At 36.1% G+C, this 17,658-nt stretch overlaps 1 protein-coding gene across 6 annotated transcripts in view; it reads left to right on the plus strand.

The window, feature by feature from the left end:
• LOC113070166 (voltage-dependent T-type calcium channel subunit alpha-1G) overlaps positions 1-17,658 on the plus strand; it is a 175,081-nt gene that overhangs the window by 122,205 nt on the left and 35,218 nt on the right. For all 6 annotated transcript variants that reach the window (XM_026243382.1, XM_026243381.1, XM_026243383.1 and 3 more), the window contains exons 19-22: positions 1,093-1,216; positions 7,767-7,835; positions 10,262-10,446; positions 16,635-16,761. In XM_026243382.1, coding sequence (XP_026099167.1) covers positions 1,093-1,216; positions 7,767-7,835; positions 10,262-10,446; positions 16,635-16,761 — 505 coding nt within the window. The remainder of the gene's footprint in view (positions 1-1,092; positions 1,217-7,766; positions 7,836-10,261; positions 10,447-16,634; positions 16,762-17,658) is intronic.

Genomic DNA, 17,658 nt, shown 5'->3' on the forward strand with positions numbered 1-17,658 from the left:
AGCTTTAAAACATATTAAAATTGAAAGCAGTTATTTTAAACACTAACAATATTTCACAATAGTATTATTTCTACTGTAGTTTTACAGTAGTTAAAAAAATGCAGTCGTGGTAATCATAGGAGATATTTGTCAATAGCACAACATGTAGTTTATTCCTGTCATGGCATTTATTTATTTAAACTTTTGAATTCATATCTACTTAGAAATAAGCATTGCATGAGTAATGAAAATTTGCTTTAAATATATAATTATATCGAACGTCCATTCAAATTCATTTTAGATCATTAGATGTGGCATTATGGTACTTTTGGAAGCCTGTGAAACCGCTGTGAAGTCAGCGATTAACTGGGTAGTGAGGCAGTATGGCAGCAGCCTTAGGTATCGGAGTCAGCATTAGACTTCTCTCCCCATTTCACCCGGCATGACCACACTCCCAGCATGAGCGATCGGGGCTGAGAGAGGCAGGTTGGCATGACAACGGCGCAGAGTTTGCCGTCTGTTCCCACACAATGCCGTTCTGGGCATAAATTCTTTAACATCAGGCCAAGTCTCAGAGACGTTAAAGAGAACTGAGCGCTATTTATTCATAAGAGGAGTCATGCCGCTTCACTGTATGACTTATGGCAGACACATGTTCATGCCTAATCTTGTCACTGTTTCAAGTTCAATTAAAGTGAAAGAGAGAAATTAGGGAGGGGTATTTGTTTAGGGATGAATGAACCGAAAGTAATTTCAGCCATGATTGTTAACATCCCATACTTAATGTGTTAAATGATTGGACTGCCAAGGTTTTTTTTTTTTTTAATACATATATACATTTACATAGATCTTGATGGATTTGTTTATTACAAACACAGCTTTTCGAAGAAAGTCAGTCATACAGAGTTCAAATGGAATGAGGGTGAATTAATGATTAAAGAACTATCATTTTTGGGACACTGCAGTTAAGAAAATGTTGCTACTGTAGTCTCACTATGCAACTTGTTGAACCGTGTGACCTATAGCTTTCTTTTTAATTGATTTTATGATCAACATGATGTTGAATGTTTGCAACACCCAGCCCACCATGTCTGGTGTGATGATGTCTTGCAGGTTTCGTGTGACCTGCAATAAAATCATCAGTCACAAGATGTTCGACCATGTGGTTCTTATCATCATCTTTCTCAACTGCATCACTATCGCCATGGAGAGGCCCAGAATCGACCCCTCCAGCGCTGTGAGTAATGTTACTTCATACACACACACACACACGCACACACACACACACACACGCAAGCACATGTCATTCAAAACAACATTTGCTGTAGGCATAACAGCTTAGATAATTGAGAGACAATTCTGAAAACAATCATGTGGCCATAAAAAAAAATAATAATTATAATAAAATAATAGTTAAAAGGTTTGAGTTTCTTGATAAGTTCCCATGCTCCATCTTGTTCTTTGGTCTCAAGGGGAATGTGGCTTTGTTTCTTCCTTTTTTATGTGTTTATTTGTTTATTTTTATGATGGACATCAGTGTGCTTATTCCTGATTCAATTATCTAAGGCCAACCAGTGGTCGGTCTGTCTGTCTCTCTCACAGTCACTAGAGAAGGTTTTACAATTGTGTACTTGCTTGTGATGCCCTTAGTTAACCAGGACATCATTGCTCCACTGCTCCAGAGTGCTAAGTCACATGGAATTTACAGTTCAGGTTACTGGCTCAAAAGAATTTCCACAAGCGAAAGCCTATGAAGCAAAAATGGTCTGCACTCTGCATGTGCCAGCTGAACAATTCTGTGGTAAATGGGAACACTAACTGGAACTCCGTGTCGGGGTCTGAACTGCATATCTTTCATTTCCAGATTCTAAAACTGGACACTCATTATGTTAGTTAGCATGTTAATTTAGCGGTTTTTGTGATTATTACCTTATCTAACTCATTATGCTTGCAACTGAGAATAAAAATTAGTTTATTAGATGATTTGGGAGTTGGTTGGTTTTGCTGTTCTTTTAGGAGATTAAAACTGAAAAGATTCAATTTGTTATCCCTGCTTTCTTACAGACCCAAAGGACACAATCATCTTGGCTTAAATGCTTTGCTACATCTCATTTTCAGTTAGTATGTATGTTTATTACTTTCAGCAGTTACATGCTCTCTCAGGACACCTAATTTAAGACGGAAGAGAAAAAAGAAAGAGAGAAACGTTTAATCTTTTTTTTTCCTTTCTTATAGAGAATAATAATACAGATTAAGAAATGCTATTCTTCATGTACTGTTGTTAAACTGTATTTGAAAAAGTATTTCGGGGTGGAAAACAGCTATTTAAGTTGCTGGTTCCAAGGTTAAGGTTTTTTTTTTATTTTTTATTTTTTTTTTACTTGGCAGAATAGCACTGCAGCAAACCTTTTTATGTGGAGACAGCACTCCATAATTTTTGCAGCTACCAGATTCCTGACATGTCAAGTAACATATTTTCAAAATAATAATAATAGATTTTTCACTAACTTGTGTACCAAATAGGACATTTTCAAGCTTTCTATTAATTTGCTGTTAACCCAAATCAAGAGCTACTTTTGACCTTCTAACCATAATTAATTAATTATGTAATATCAAATTTTTCCAGAGTCATTCTAGCACTCATTCTGTTGCAATTTTTCAGTCATATGTCATTGTGATTTTTCACACTGAGCTGCTTTATACAAAATTGCAAAGGAGTTCCTAGTATTGTAATATAATGTTATCTAAATGTAAGCAGATTTTTTTTTTTTTTCATCAGACTGTATTGTATGTTGAGAGTATATAGTAGCTGCTTGTCTGCCTCTGTAATGGACTGTAACTGTAACTCCCTAGATTACTCCTCATTGCAGATATCTGCAGTGCAGATTGCCTTGTGTCCATCAGAGCTGGGGGACTTCAGTTAATATATTCTTGTAGATTTAAATCCAATTAAATTGACTTGTTCACAAAATTATATTTATTTTTTTCACATGTATACACCTTCTTGATTTGGAACAAAAAAAGGGGGGAGGGGGTTGAATAAAAGCCTCCCCCAACCTGAATTTGTCAGGATTTTGTCAGTAATTGAAACATAGGACCTTAAAGATTTACTTACGTGTAACGTTTTTTTTAAACACATTATGTAGCATAGAAAAGTTGTTTCCCGTTTTGTTATTTTCCGGAGGTTTAATCCATGTAATTCCCTTTTTTTACCATGTGTTCCTTTGAGCCTCTATGATATTTGTTTACTTCCCCTTTAAGACATCCTTTCAGAACTTCACAGAGGAGGAAAAACTTATTTTCCTTCCCTGCACAGGCATGTGAATTTCAGAGTTGGGCAGATGGCAAACAGTGCTTTTTTTCATAGGTGTAAATGCATTGTAACATCTTTCATTAATCATCATAATCTTACAAAGACAAACAGTGGATTTTTTTATGAATAAAATTCAAAGTTCATGTAAATTAAAATTTGCATTTAAATATGAAAAAAAAAAAAACACAACTGAAAACTAACAAACAAAAAACGAATACCAATAGATTTCTTTCCACATTGCATGTTTTGTCATTTGTGAATGTAAGTAAAAATTGTAATTTTTTTCTGGTAATGACCTGTAACATGCTTGCTAAGGAATGTGCACAGTTCAATATGAATCCACAGTATGATATGACATTTATGAGTAACTGCAGAATCTTTGGACCAGGTAAAGTCAGTTCAGTCCCACTGTCACTGCAGAATTGTATAGCTGTGTCTTTAATAGAACCTTTGTTTTCAGCTTATGCAAACCATCTCATTTCCATGACAGACATGATCTATAGAAACAGGTACCTCACTGAGCTCAGATGTGTGTCATCAATATTTCATATGGAGACATTTTTTTCATTTGGGTATGAACAAATGCTATCAGCCTCCCCACCTGAGTCCCCCTCTGATGACAAGGCCTGAGCATGTCTTTTCAATACCCAAAGTAATGGGAAAGGGGTGATGAAAATACCAAGAGGAGTTTTAGCAGCCTTTGATTACTCTCTCCCTCTTTTTCTGTCTCTGGTCTCGTACACATTGAACATTTGAGAATGACTAATGCATTTCAATTCAGAAGTGGATCCCCCAAATTAATCATCACTGATTGCTTTTGATTTGTATTAATTTGTTAATTAATCATTTTGGGCTTTTTTTAACAGATAGGCAGACTCAGAAAGCTACATTTTTACACAACACTGTTCATCTCTTTTTTTTTTCTTTTTTTTTGAGCAGCATATTAGAAAATGTATTTTATAATTTTGTGGCATAAACTTTATTATACTATATATATATATATATATATATATATATATAAAATATATATATATATATATATATATATATATATAGAGAGAGAGAGAGAGAGAGAGAGAGAGAGAGAGATCTGTCTATCTATCTATCTATCTGTCTGTGTCTGTCTATCTATATGTCTGTCTGTCTGTCTATCTGTCTGTCTGTCTGTCTGTCTATCTAATAATATATATATATATATATATATATATATATATATATATATATATATATATATATATATATATATATATATATATATTTATCTATGTTTTAGTCTGTTTCAAGCAGTTTTTGATCAAATGGACTTTAGCAACCAGGGGTGTGTCATTGTTTGTAGAATTTTACTAAATGTGTTTTTATTTTAAGTTTGTTAGTTTTAACTTCAGTTTTATTCAGTGAATTTTTCGTACTCACAATCATATTAATAGAAATGTACTTTTTTTTTTGTCTCTGTCTTCTGTGCCAAGCTAGATGGTACTGTTGTGTTTGTGTGTGTTTGTGTGTGTCTGTGTGTGTGCGCTTCCTCAGACATTCAGTAACCTTTAAAAGAATGAGAGTGAAGGACAGGGGTTGTCTGACCCTTCTCCTCCGGAAACCAAACACTGTGCTTCTCAGACATGCTCTTCATCATTCATGAATTCTGACCTGCACATACACACGGTTTACTCGACAATGAATGAAAGAAAGCCTCCAAGCAAAATGGAATGGCAAAGACGTCATTCTGTTTACAGAAACAATACAAACCGCAGTGATGATGTCAGCAGGAGGCTTTCTCAGAGAGAACAGGAGTTTTAGAACATGATGCCACGACCCACTGAAACATACATTAGTAGGGGGTCATGGGAAAGATGGGCCCTGCTGCTCAGACATAGTAGGAGAAGGACAAACAATCTAGAGAGACCATGTTGAAGGACGAGATCTCCGCTGCTTATTTTGCTTCCACACCACTTGTTTAAAGTACAAATCAGCTTCTCATCCCATTGCACCAAGAATCATTTGCAAAAAGCTGAGCTTAAACATGGGAATCCAACTCTTTAACAGTGTAAAAAACTCAGTATGCATGAAATAGCATTTCACCCCCCCTTTAAAAAAAAAACAACAACAAAAAACCTTTTCCACATAATGTACATTATTGTTGATTCTCTATGTGCCATCTTTCTGAAACGCGTCGATATTTTTAAATACAACTTAACCACTGATTTCTAGTTGTGTCCGCTTTTGGAAGGCAAAACAAAGTAGTTTCGCTTTCACACCGAAACACAGCGTCTCCACATCATGGCGCCGGCAGCAACAGCGAGAATAAAAATGACACCTTCTTTCTTTGCGTGAACATTTGGGCAGCATTATGCAAATCTTCCCACTTCATGACGTAGACGTGGGGCGTGTTTGAACGAGGCTTTTTAGGAGGGTGTGGTTGTTAAGTGTCTCTTAACTATGAAGAATTATCTCTTTGGATTTGAGACTTTAGTCTTTGCAACTTTACAGATCTTCTTTATGCGCCAAGTGCTTGTAACACTCCAAAGAGAAAGGGCAAATTAAAATCATATGACTCCTTTAACCATTTATCTCACCCCTAATGCAAACTGCATCATATTTGTTTAATGTATGTTCTTTTTGTATTTAATTGTTTAGGATGGTGCAATGTAGACAGGAAAGTGGAGGGAGAAAGTGGGAGAATGAGACCAAGACCAAGGTTTAAACACTAGAAGGCATAAAGGTTCAAATTGCAGACCGATTTGAAAACTGATGCTTTTGAATGTTAGCATCACACATATCCAGCTTCATATCTGTGGATTTTCAGAGGCGGTAGGTTTGTTTGGTAGTTCAAGGGACACGGAGATATACTTGAGAGGTGAGGAGCTCCGTTGTAGCCTAAACACGATTCGACAAAGCAGTTCAAATATGCATATAAGGAAGATGAAATGGCACGGTTGCATCAACAGTTCGTTACCATATCAGTTTTGCATTTGTTAACAGTATTGGGTAAGTTTAGGGTTGGATTTGGTGTAGGGCATATTTTCAACATGACAGAGCATTAACTTTTAGCGACAGGCCCCGGATATATGAATTCTAAACCCCTGCAATACATTCCAGAACCAACATAATAAAAACGTAGCAATACGTAGCTATTTCAACATAATAAAAACATGCCAGGGTCCACGAATTGCGTTCACAATTTAATGCATCCTATTTGAATAATACTATTTATTCTATCAAAAAATAAATAATAAAGACCCCAAACTTCATTCTTTACATCCATTTGAAATTACTTTTAAATTCTTAGTCTGTTGATTTATAAATACAAAGATTTAGCATACTTGCTCTTAAAAATCGACATTTCCAATTCATATACATTGCATGTTTTCAGAGGGATAGATGAACAAAAATATACCTAGCTGTTTAAAGGAATTTTTTCACTTCCAATGAGCACATGGCTCTTTCTGTGTGTCTGCATATTATTTCTTACACTGGGAATCTCTAGGTTTGAGTCATTTTAGTATGACAGCATTTTAGGATGGAGTCTGTTGACAGTGTTACAGTCTGTTATAGAATGAGGAACAAACAGTCCTGGCTCAGGTCAGAGCAAAGAGGTGGAGAGGACAGCACCTGCTGCGTGGGAAGGCACCGACGGAGGGCGGGGGGAGCAGCAACTCTTGTGTTTTGTAACAATCTTATGTTTACCGATGTAATCTTATGAACAAACAACCATCACATTAAAATTCAATCAAAATCAAAATTTGCCCTTATTTAAAATGTACAGTAGTCAACATTTGAAGTGGATCAAAACCTTTCAACAAAGTTGTCCTTTAACCTAAAACCAAAAGGCGTTCTTGTCTTAGGACAACTTTTTACATTTTTACATTATAGTATTCTAAAGCAATTCTGAATGAAAAATGCTGCAATAAAAAGAAAATACAAATACTAATTCTTAAAAGGCACAAAAAAAGGCTACATTCTCAGGATTAGAAAAAGATCATAAATAGTCATAAAGAAACATAAATAATGGGTGTTTTGCCACAAAATACTTTCGACTAATGGCATAAATGGGCCCCAGGGAAGAAAAACATGATTTATGATATGATCTCTTTAAGTATTTATATAATATTGCTTTTATCTTATTTTTGTAAGACTTTTTAACTGACACTTTTGTCTTTAATGATGATTCTTCAGATTTGATTTACTTATTTGGACTTCAGAGATGGTTACTGTTATGAAGCTGTTACTTATCCATTTGTTACCCACTATGTAATCTAGAAGTATCCAGGGAGGATGCTGGATGAAATGTATCGCATGCGGCGTGCGTGTGAGTATGTGATGTTAATGCCCGTGGAGTTCTCAAAGCGTGGGCAGATTCTTAGTCCTTCGCAGGAGGCACCTCCTAATGTGTTATGCCACACACACACACACACAAATCTTCTCTGATCCAGCATTGACTCACCCATCACTTTCCCTGCTTGTCTGGTTCTCTCCACAGGAACGCATCTTCCTGACGTTGTCCAACTACATATTTACTGCCATCTTTGTGACTGAAATGACAATAAAGGTAGGTGACTGGGTTGGCATTTGTCTCTGTGTGGTGTCTTCTCTGACAGAGGGTAAACTAACACACTGCCTGGGCCAGAATACCAGCCAAAAGCAGACTTAACTTCAGTTCCCTGTGGCTTTTTTATAGTGCCGATCTCTCTTAGATCCGCATGGCTAATGGAGTCTGGTGAAAACATTCTTGTCACAGACTTTTCGGATAGCCTGTCTTGCAGCCCTTTTACTTTAAAGAAACAGTTCAGCAGAAATTAAACTTCTGTTATTTTTTTATCTTGTTCTAAACCTTTCTTTGTTTGATAGAACACAAAGAAATTCAAGACTGATTCATGATTTTTCATGCAATTACAATGAACTAGCTTCCAGGCTTAAAAAAAATATATGCAAAAGTTGCAGCAACGTCTGATCACTGAACAAATCCTTCTGTGGCATAAAATCGTATAAATTAATCACTTGATCCAGTTCTCAAATTAATTGTTCAATGAAGAAAACTGTAGATTTTTGTTGCTATTTAATAAATAACATGAAAACAGTTGTTATATACACACACACATCATGTTTCATTCATTGTAATAACAGATCTCTCCTTTTGTGTTTCACAGAAGAATGTAAATTGTGGAACAATGTGAGGGTGAATAAATAACGACAATTTTATTTTTTGGGTGAACTATCCCTTTAAGGCACTGCTTTCCATTGACAATCACAACAATGCTCTGACATGTTCAACTGCCGCCAGTCAGCTGAATTAAACATTTGAACAAATACAAGTCCTAAAGAGAGCCAACGGACATGAAGAGTCTATTAAGCAAGCCTTGCTCTCTATTTTCCACTCTCCACCACAGCAGTTAATACTAAGCTGGGGCGGATTGTCTGCCAGATATTCAAATGACTAATGTTGAAATGGAAGAACATGCTGAGGCCTCTGGAGGAGACAGAAAAGTTCATAGGTGTCAGTCACAGAGGTCTAGGGTTTCTATTCTGGGGCCCTGCTTTATGCCAGGTCACGCCCACCTAAGAGATTTCAAATGAAAATCATGGCACTGAATAATCATACTCACTGGAGGTTAATTAACGGCAGCTGACAAAAACTTTCTGGGTCGGATGAAGATGACAGGGCTGTTGAAACTCCTGGCTTTTGTTGCCTGACATGCCTTTGTTCACTTTGAGGTCTGATCACATTGTGGTTTGATATATTCACCAGCAACATCAATAGGAGCTGCGCATTCATGCTTAGTACTTTTTAGTCAGATGATCCTCAATCCTGGTTTGTTTATCTCAGACCCCCTCCCCTCCACACACACACACCTTTTATATGCCAGCTGTGTGCCAATCTAACCTGATACGTTCTCAGAAATATCACGGTGGTGTGACAAAGACCTCAAGGGAATAGGAAAGTGTTCCTTCACAAATTCAGGTTTCAAACGCATCATGTTTTCTCACGTTTCCTGTCATGTGGATGGTTTTTCTAACAAGTTTTGGTTTCGAAAGTATTTCATTTATAGCAGGGTGCATATTTTTACAAAATTGTGTGCATTTTTAACTTGTGCTAAATTAATTTGTAATGAAAGCTACAGTAAACACAGTTCATAACTGCAGAAAATATGCTTCACAGATGTAATGAAGTATTGCCTTTCCTTAAAGTGACAGTTCACCCAAAATTTTCTGAACCCTTACATCCTTAGGCCATATGAGATGTAGAGGAGTACAGTATGTTTTCTCATCGGAACTTAAAGAGGTTTAGCATTACATCACTTGCTCACCAGTGGATCCTCTGGAGCGAATGGGTGCTGTCAGAGTGAAGGTCCAACAATATAAAAACAGAAACAAAAAAAGATAAAAACATCACAATTATCCACAAGTAATCCATCTATACATTTCTCTATCCATAATAGTGCTTTCTCCAGTGAAAAAGTCATCTCACCTTATTCGGGAGAGAAATCAAACACCATTTATAAGCAAATACAGTCTAAAAACTGTTCTGATTATGTTGAAGGATTTTAGTTTGAGTTGACAACAGGGCATTATTATAGATTTTGGTTAAAAACAATGGTTGGAAGTAAACGCTTTAATAATGGACATGCAGTGAACGAGTTGTGTTGATTATTTGTGGATTATTGTGATATTGTTATCAGCTGTTTGGACTCTCATTCTGACGGCACCCATTCACTGCAGAGGATCCATTAGTGACCAAGTGCTTTTTTAGATGAAACAAACACGTCTAAATCTTAGATAGCCCCAGGGTGATTAAATCTTCAGCAGATGAAAAAACTATTCCTTCAAAGTTGAAGTTTTTTATTTTTTGCAAAAGTTTGTATTTGTACTATTATGATGCAAATTAGTTTTTATCATGAAATTTTTACACAATTTGGCTTTAAGTGAAATTGTATCCAACATTTCTGTGTTAAAATCATCCCTCTTGTTGTTGTAAAGGTGGTCGCTTTGGGCTGGTGTTTCGGGAAGAAGACCTACCTGAAGAGCAGCTGGAATATTCTCGATGGTATGCTGGTGATGATCTCTGTGATCGACATCCTGGTATCCTTGATCTTCAACAGCGGCACTAAGATCCTGGGAATGCTTCGGGTGCTGCGCTTACTGAGGACCCTGCGTCCGCTCAGGTATACAACACAGCTGTTCAAACATCCAGTCAGTGCTGCGTACAATGCTGTAGGCTGCATACTGTACATAAACACTTATATGTACTTCGAGTTCGAGTACTAGATTTGCGTGTCTTAAGCATCCACTTTCTTAAGAAGCATAATTAATGTACAGACTGAAGTCCTACAATTAGCCTCTTCCTCACAGAAGCATCAATTAGCTCCTAATTGATGCAGTACAGTATATATTGCTGTGTTTGTGTTTATGCATATGTATTTGTGTGCATATGTGTGTGTGCTGTGCATCTTTCCTCCTCCAGAGGGAACTTCTGGAGGCCTTCCCTACTCTTAAATATTTATGACATGTTCAAGCAGAAAATAAAAATCAAACATTCATCTTTCCTGCCCAATTTCCCCACAAAATGCTTACACTGGTCTTTCACCCCCAGTAGCTCCCTTCTCCCTTTTCAAGTACTCCACAATTTAGGGTCAACTTCCGCAGTTTCTTAATACTACCAAGAGACTTGTATTAAAAATACAATATACAGTATTCCGGGAGCTGTGTTTTCACTTGCCTTTCAACTGTGTTGGTGCAACATTAATGTGCTGTCAACAACATTTTTTAAAAAAGGAACTGGAAAGAAAAAGAACCATTTGGATTTGTTTTTGCATTTAATTTGTTAATCTGCCATATACAAGGAACTTTCAAATATTAAACAAATGTTTGTTGCCTACATGTATAATTATCATTTAATATTTATACTGCCTTAATGTACATTACATACTTTTGCACCTTTGAACTACTAAAGAAGAAAAAAGTTTTTGAGGGAAAAATGTAGTAATGTAGTTCTTTTGTACCTGCAGACTAGTAAAGAGAAAAAAAATGTTACTGAGGGAGGAATAAAAAGACCATAATTGCATTAATCCAATGAGAAATTATTAGCAGCCCGGGTGGAACCAATCTTGGCTCTGGGTCCCAAGTGCCTGGTCTGTTGATTGTTGACCTCTGCTGTGGATTATCCCTGTGCATACTTTTTCCTGAATCCATGATTTTCTAGTGTTTTTATTAGTATTTTAATTTGTGCTGATATAGCATGCTTGTGTGCTGAACTATATTGTGCCAAATAGGAATGAGGTATTTTAATATGACGAATCAGTCTTTCAGCACATCTTTTAAGGCATCCTTCACCAGTTTGCTAAAACAGCAAATATAATCCATGTCACTACCCCTGGGCATAACTATTACTTCACTGCTACTGAATAGTGCATAGAGACCCAAGCATACCCTTATAGATAATGAATAGTATGTGGGACAAATCTTGAATTCTTTTTTATGATCTTATTCTGATAAAGTATTGAATTTATTGTAGTTACATAAGGTGAATTAACCTTTAAACAGTCTATGTGATAAGGTCCCATTATAACTAATGACAGTAGCTTCGGTTCACCCTCAGAAAATGTAGAGCACCCGAAAAAAAAAGAAAGAAAAAAAAAAGCCAACTAAATTAAACATGAAGTGGTCTGTGTTTTCACCTTGAGCTTCTCTGCGTGAACATTTTAAAGATTCTCACAGAGTTTCTTCCACTGCCAGAATGCTCTGCTTCAGGGAACGTCCTGTGTGTGTGTCTGCCTGTGCACCACCGAACACCTTTCGAAAGTTTTACTTCTTGATCATTGAGACTTTATATTAATGCACCTCTGTTTGAAGTTCAAGTTGAAATCAAAAGAAAGAAAAAGACAGCTGTAAAAGTCTCCACAGCGTGTGCTCGGCTACTCCGGCAAAAGTGAATTCGGGGAGGGGTGTGTAATCCAGACCACATGTGTATCTGGACCACTCTGTTCAGTGGTCTTAAAGGGACAGTGCACCCTAAAAAATAATAATTCTGCAGTTGTTTACTTACTCTTGGAGTCTTTAGAATCTGGTGTCACTTACTTTCTTCCTTTCTTTTAGCAGGTAGTCCAAACTGATGTTTTATCTAGATTTTTAAAAGTATTTTTTATAAAGTGTATTATTTATAATAGTTTTGTTAATTCCTAAATATGTTTTTTGTATAATATGGAGTCTCATGCTCACCAATGCAGCATATATTTGATGAAAATGCCATACAATCTGTAAATCTGATATATTGTAATTTAAAACATCTGTTTCTATGTTAATATATTTTAATATGAAATTTATTCCTGTGATGGCAAAGAATTGCTTATGCATATTTGTATGCTTTTATGAAGTTTGACAGTCCTTAGCCCCCATCCCTTTTCATTATATGAACAAGAGCAGTGTAAACATTCTTCAAAACATCTCATTTTGTCATACAGATTTGGAATGACAGGAGCATAAGCAAATGATAACAGAATTAAAATTGAAAAATGAGTTGATATCATATGCCCATTAATTCATATAAAAATCTGTGTTTTTATGGACAGTTAATGTCTGTGTACTCCTTATTGAGTATTAATGGTGTTGTTGCAGAGATGTGTCTCTTTCAGTCTTCAGACAGGATGATTTATGTGTTGTGTTAAGAGGGATGTGCACACTTTGTAAATTCATCAGCTCTTTGGCCCCCAGGTTAAACCCCTCCACTGTACGTTGCACTGCACGTCACCTTTGCAGATCTAAATTAATCTCAAAAGTGCATAAAGAACCATCCATCCTCTACTGTCTGCCCGAGGCCCAGAGGAACAGACCCTCCCTTAAACACCTGAAGCCAGCATCTATCTACTCGTATCACTCCATTCAGTCTCCTGCTTGACCTCTTCTCAATGCAAATAACCTGACCGCTTTATAATTGTTTGTGCTCATTAATTCTCATGCTAATTAAAGTTCCGCTTCTTTCACAGTGTCTGTCCACTCCGAGGCATTTGTTGAGCTAATCTAACTATGCTTGACTTGAAGCAAGTTAGTTTTTCTACATTGTGTATTTGCTGTAATTATAGGGACGAAGAATTGCAGCAAAAGACAATAAGGACAGATTGGCTTTTTCGGATTTCATCTGGAACGGTTTCATTTCATTTACATAGCATCTCCGCAGATGTCCCTTGTGTCTTATTGTTTTTAGATAATTGCTTGTGTAATTGTGAAGTCATAATTTTAATGGATTATGTGAGGGTGCTAGGATGGAGAGAGAGAGAGAGAGCAAAAATGTAGTCATTATTTTCTCACTGGTGCATTAAAACAGCACCAGGGTGAATAAGTAATGACTGAATTTTTGGGTGAACAATCCCTTTAATATCTTCTTTTTTGGACCGCAGAAGAAAGAAAGTCATGCAGGTTTGGAACGACATGAGAGTGAGTAAATAAGGAGAAAATTTGCATTACATCTGCTTTTATGCTGCTGTTTTTTACTACCGTCTTTTTTGTAGTTGAGTTTTGTATTTATTTATTATTTTTTTTGTCATTTGACAGATGTCCTCAGATTGTGTGCTTGCTGTGTGTGTGTCAGGGACACAGCTTGAATCCCCCCAAACTGACGGTTCCCAGCCCAACTACAGCATCCTTTAATTACAGCCAGGATGAAAATGTGTCTCTGTGTTCTGGGAATAAGAGGCTCCTTCAGTGCTCTACTTATTGTTTCCTTCTTAATTTATTTATTTATTTAAACCTTTCAGAACACAAAGACCGGAATGGAGCAATAAATATGGGAAATTCAGCTTTTTTGAAGGCTTGCAGAACACTGTAACCATAACATGTGCTCAGAAACCAGAAGAGTCAACTTGGTATCACATTATAAATCTAGGACCACCACCCTGGTCTCTCACCAACAAAACTATCATGTTGTTTACAGTCATTGCATTTTATCATACTTTGGTAATCATTCAGTACCCTGACATATTTATGACAGTACTATGGTGTAACCATCTGATATTTTCAATATGTCCTCTATAAAAACATGCTTTTCTTTTGCTCTCACTGTTTTTTAAATACTATATAGAAACACATATATTAAACTGCAAAAAAATCCCATATTTGGACCCCTTTTTTCATCAAAATTATTTAACACATAACTTCACTGTTATCTGGAATGTCTACTGAAATGAAAAACATTACTAGTACAACACCTCAAGCACTAGCGCCCTCTATTGGTCAGGGGTTGAAATCTCAAGGTGTGAGCATGCTATTTATGTACTAGTACACTATCAATATTTAGATTTCACTTGATTTTTCTTGTGATTTGTTTTATGTGATTTTTTTTTCTTTTTTTATATTTATACTTTTTTTCAGTTTCATTTCGGTAATTTTATAACTTAAAACTTCAGCTTATTTTTAGTTGCCAAGTTTTTCCATCTAATATACATAATTTATTTGATTTGATATTTCAGCTATTATTTCAAATCAGAATTCCTTTTTTTTTTTTTTTTTTTTTTTTTTTAAACAAGTTGTATCATTTCACTAGACCGTCCCTCTTAAATTCAGTCAGAGATGAGTGTGGGTCTAGACATATTGATCCTTCTCGTCGTTTCCATAATTGATTTTAAGGTATTGCCTGAAAATCCCCAAAGTGAGCTTTGATAAATATGCTTGATCTTGTGAGAGATGCACACAGATATTCAGACAAACAAAAGACAGAGCAGCCTGTTATCTGCACTCCCTTTTGCCAGACTCCTTTCTCAAACAGTCACTTTGACTAAACCTGATTGGTCTCTTTAAACATGGCCTTTTCTTCATCGGCAAACACTGATACAATCACAGAACACTTCTTAAGAAGATCAAAGTTTAGGATCAAATCATGTTTTTGCTGCTTTAGCTCAGTGTGTGTGTGTGTGTGATGATATAAACATCTTGCAATATGCAATGTTTCTGCAATGCATCTGGATCCCCTGCTACTGCTTTAAGTCCTCATTGTGTCCCATCACAGACAATGCCGTAGATTAAAGTCAGTTGCCTTTTACAGCTCCCTTAGAGTATAATTTTACATATAAATCGCTGATCTTACAGACAAACAGTTGATCTTGAATCTGTCTGCACTACATTTCCATTGTTGGTCTTTGTAAACATGGATTAGATGGACATCTTTGACCATTTAAGCGCATTTCATTGGTCTCGTGTCATGAGTGCAAAATATTTTAAGACAGCATGTTAACTTTAAAGAGGCCAGACTTTTAAACACTTGCTTTTTAACACATGCTTTCTTTTCCCTTTTAGTTGTTTTTTACCAAATAAAACAACACACCCTGGCCTCTAAAGCAGCTGAATACATGTTACAGCTGTGTATTTGTATTACATATGTTTAGTCTGTGCCTTTGTGAGCAGGTGTCTTTGCGTCACTGTTGATGCCGTCCTCCGCTGAGGTTGACAGGTGCGGTTTTGTGCCGGATGTTGTGCCGTTAATAATTAGGCTTCATCTTTATTCCGGCGGTTTAATTAAAACCGTCTCCTTTCTATGCAGCACAGAAAGTTTCCCCACAGCATTGCAGTTGCTTAGCATAATGGCTAGGGCATGAAAATGTTTGCTGGTAATTGCCATGCTCACTCGTAGAGGAGGATGATTGCAGCAATGACGGAATGCCAGAAGTAGAGAAAGCTGACTAATGTCAGGTTGATGAAAGCATGAGAAACATTTATCCACTCGCAGGCACCGGCCAGGCAAGGACTAAGCAGTTTATGAAGCCTTTCTGAGTTTACAACTATGCAGCTCACCATATAATTGTGCATTGTTAGGATGGCAAAATAAATTTGGTTTATCAGGTTTTAAAAGAAAGGAAAAAGCTTTTCCCATGTCTTTTGTTATTAGTTAAAGACAGTGTGTCTGAATCTCTAAAGCTGTTAAAGTGTGGTTAAAAAATGTCCCACTACATTAAATAGGGGTTGAATGAGAATGAGTATGGTTTGTGGTGATTACTACAGTATGTATTTTGTGAAGTGAATTATGGGCTGCATGATAAAGCCTTTTGAAATTAAAAAGACATTTAACTCTATGCCTTGATATTAGCACTGTCTAAATGTTTTTAGAGAGCCCTAAATATACTAATAAATCAAATTAATTATTATATATTTATATATGTAACGTATGTAGTTATATTGCATGTTAATACTATACAGATTATGTTATTTTGAATAATATTTGCTTGTTTGTTTGTTTGTTTTTCCTGAGAAAATGGTTTGTGTGTTGATGATTTCCAAATGGATCATGGAAGTCCTGAAGCAAAAACCAGTTGTGAACCTCCAGGCTAGATCTGTTGCTTAAAAATCTGTTCTCTTGTTTGGCTTTCAGAGTGATCAGCAGAGCTCCAGGACTGAAGCTGGTTGTTGAGACACTGATGTCATCACTCAAGCCTATCGGGAACATTGTAGTTATCTGTTGTGCCTTTTTCATTATTTTTGGCATCTTGGGAGTTCAGGTAAGTACAAAACAGCATAGCCTTGCAGAAATCACAAACGTTAACAGTTTTTTTTCAGGGGGGGGGGGGGGGTTGTATACTATAAATAAAGTTGTGTTGTTTCAACCCAAATATGGACTAACCCAACATTGGTTTAAAAATATAATGTAAAATTTTTAAAATATCAGATCAGTTAGTCCATTTTTGACCCAAAGCTGGAAAGCTTGAAACAACCCAGCATTTTTTAGAGTGAGTTTCAATAAGACTTTGAGCACTTTTCAGCTTGGTCAGCATGGCAGGCCATCTTAAACCAGTTTAGGCCAGTTTCAGTAGGCAAATTTAGAAATGCTACCTTACAGTTACAGCAGATAGAAAATTTCTTGCTTGGATCAGACTATTAAAGTAAAAACCAGTCTTAATTTAAGGGATTAATTGTAGTAATTCCTTCTTAGAAACGTCATATATAAAGTAACAGAACATTAGACAGCTCTGTGTGTTTAATCCACAAGATTGCCTTTAAGACTTTTAGTGTCTTGATTTTCACATTTTTTTTCACATGATATGTACATTTGAAACATACTCTTCCTGCCCACAGCTGAATATGACTGATTAAAATGTTCTGTTTTTCATCCTACAAACACAATTTAAGTCGATAGGGGAATGCGGATGTAATTTATCTTTCATTCTTCCAGGAAAAGATGCCAGTGATCTTTGAGTAACATTGTTAAGCAAAAACCATACAAGGACAAAGCCAGTCATACTGGACTTTCAATAATATAATAATTATAATAATAATTAATTCATATAATGCACTTATATGTACACAGCATGCAAGTCAAATGTCACAACTTTCACTTTTCACTTAATTTAATGCATTATGATTAATGATCAATTCATGCAATCTTATATGTACATCAT

This window comes from Carassius auratus, unplaced genomic scaffold, assembly GCF_003368295.1.
Source record: "Carassius auratus strain Wakin unplaced genomic scaffold, ASM336829v1 scaf_tig00003219, whole genome shotgun sequence".
NCBI classification, from domain to species: domain Eukaryota; kingdom Metazoa; phylum Chordata; class Actinopteri; order Cypriniformes; family Cyprinidae; genus Carassius; species Carassius auratus.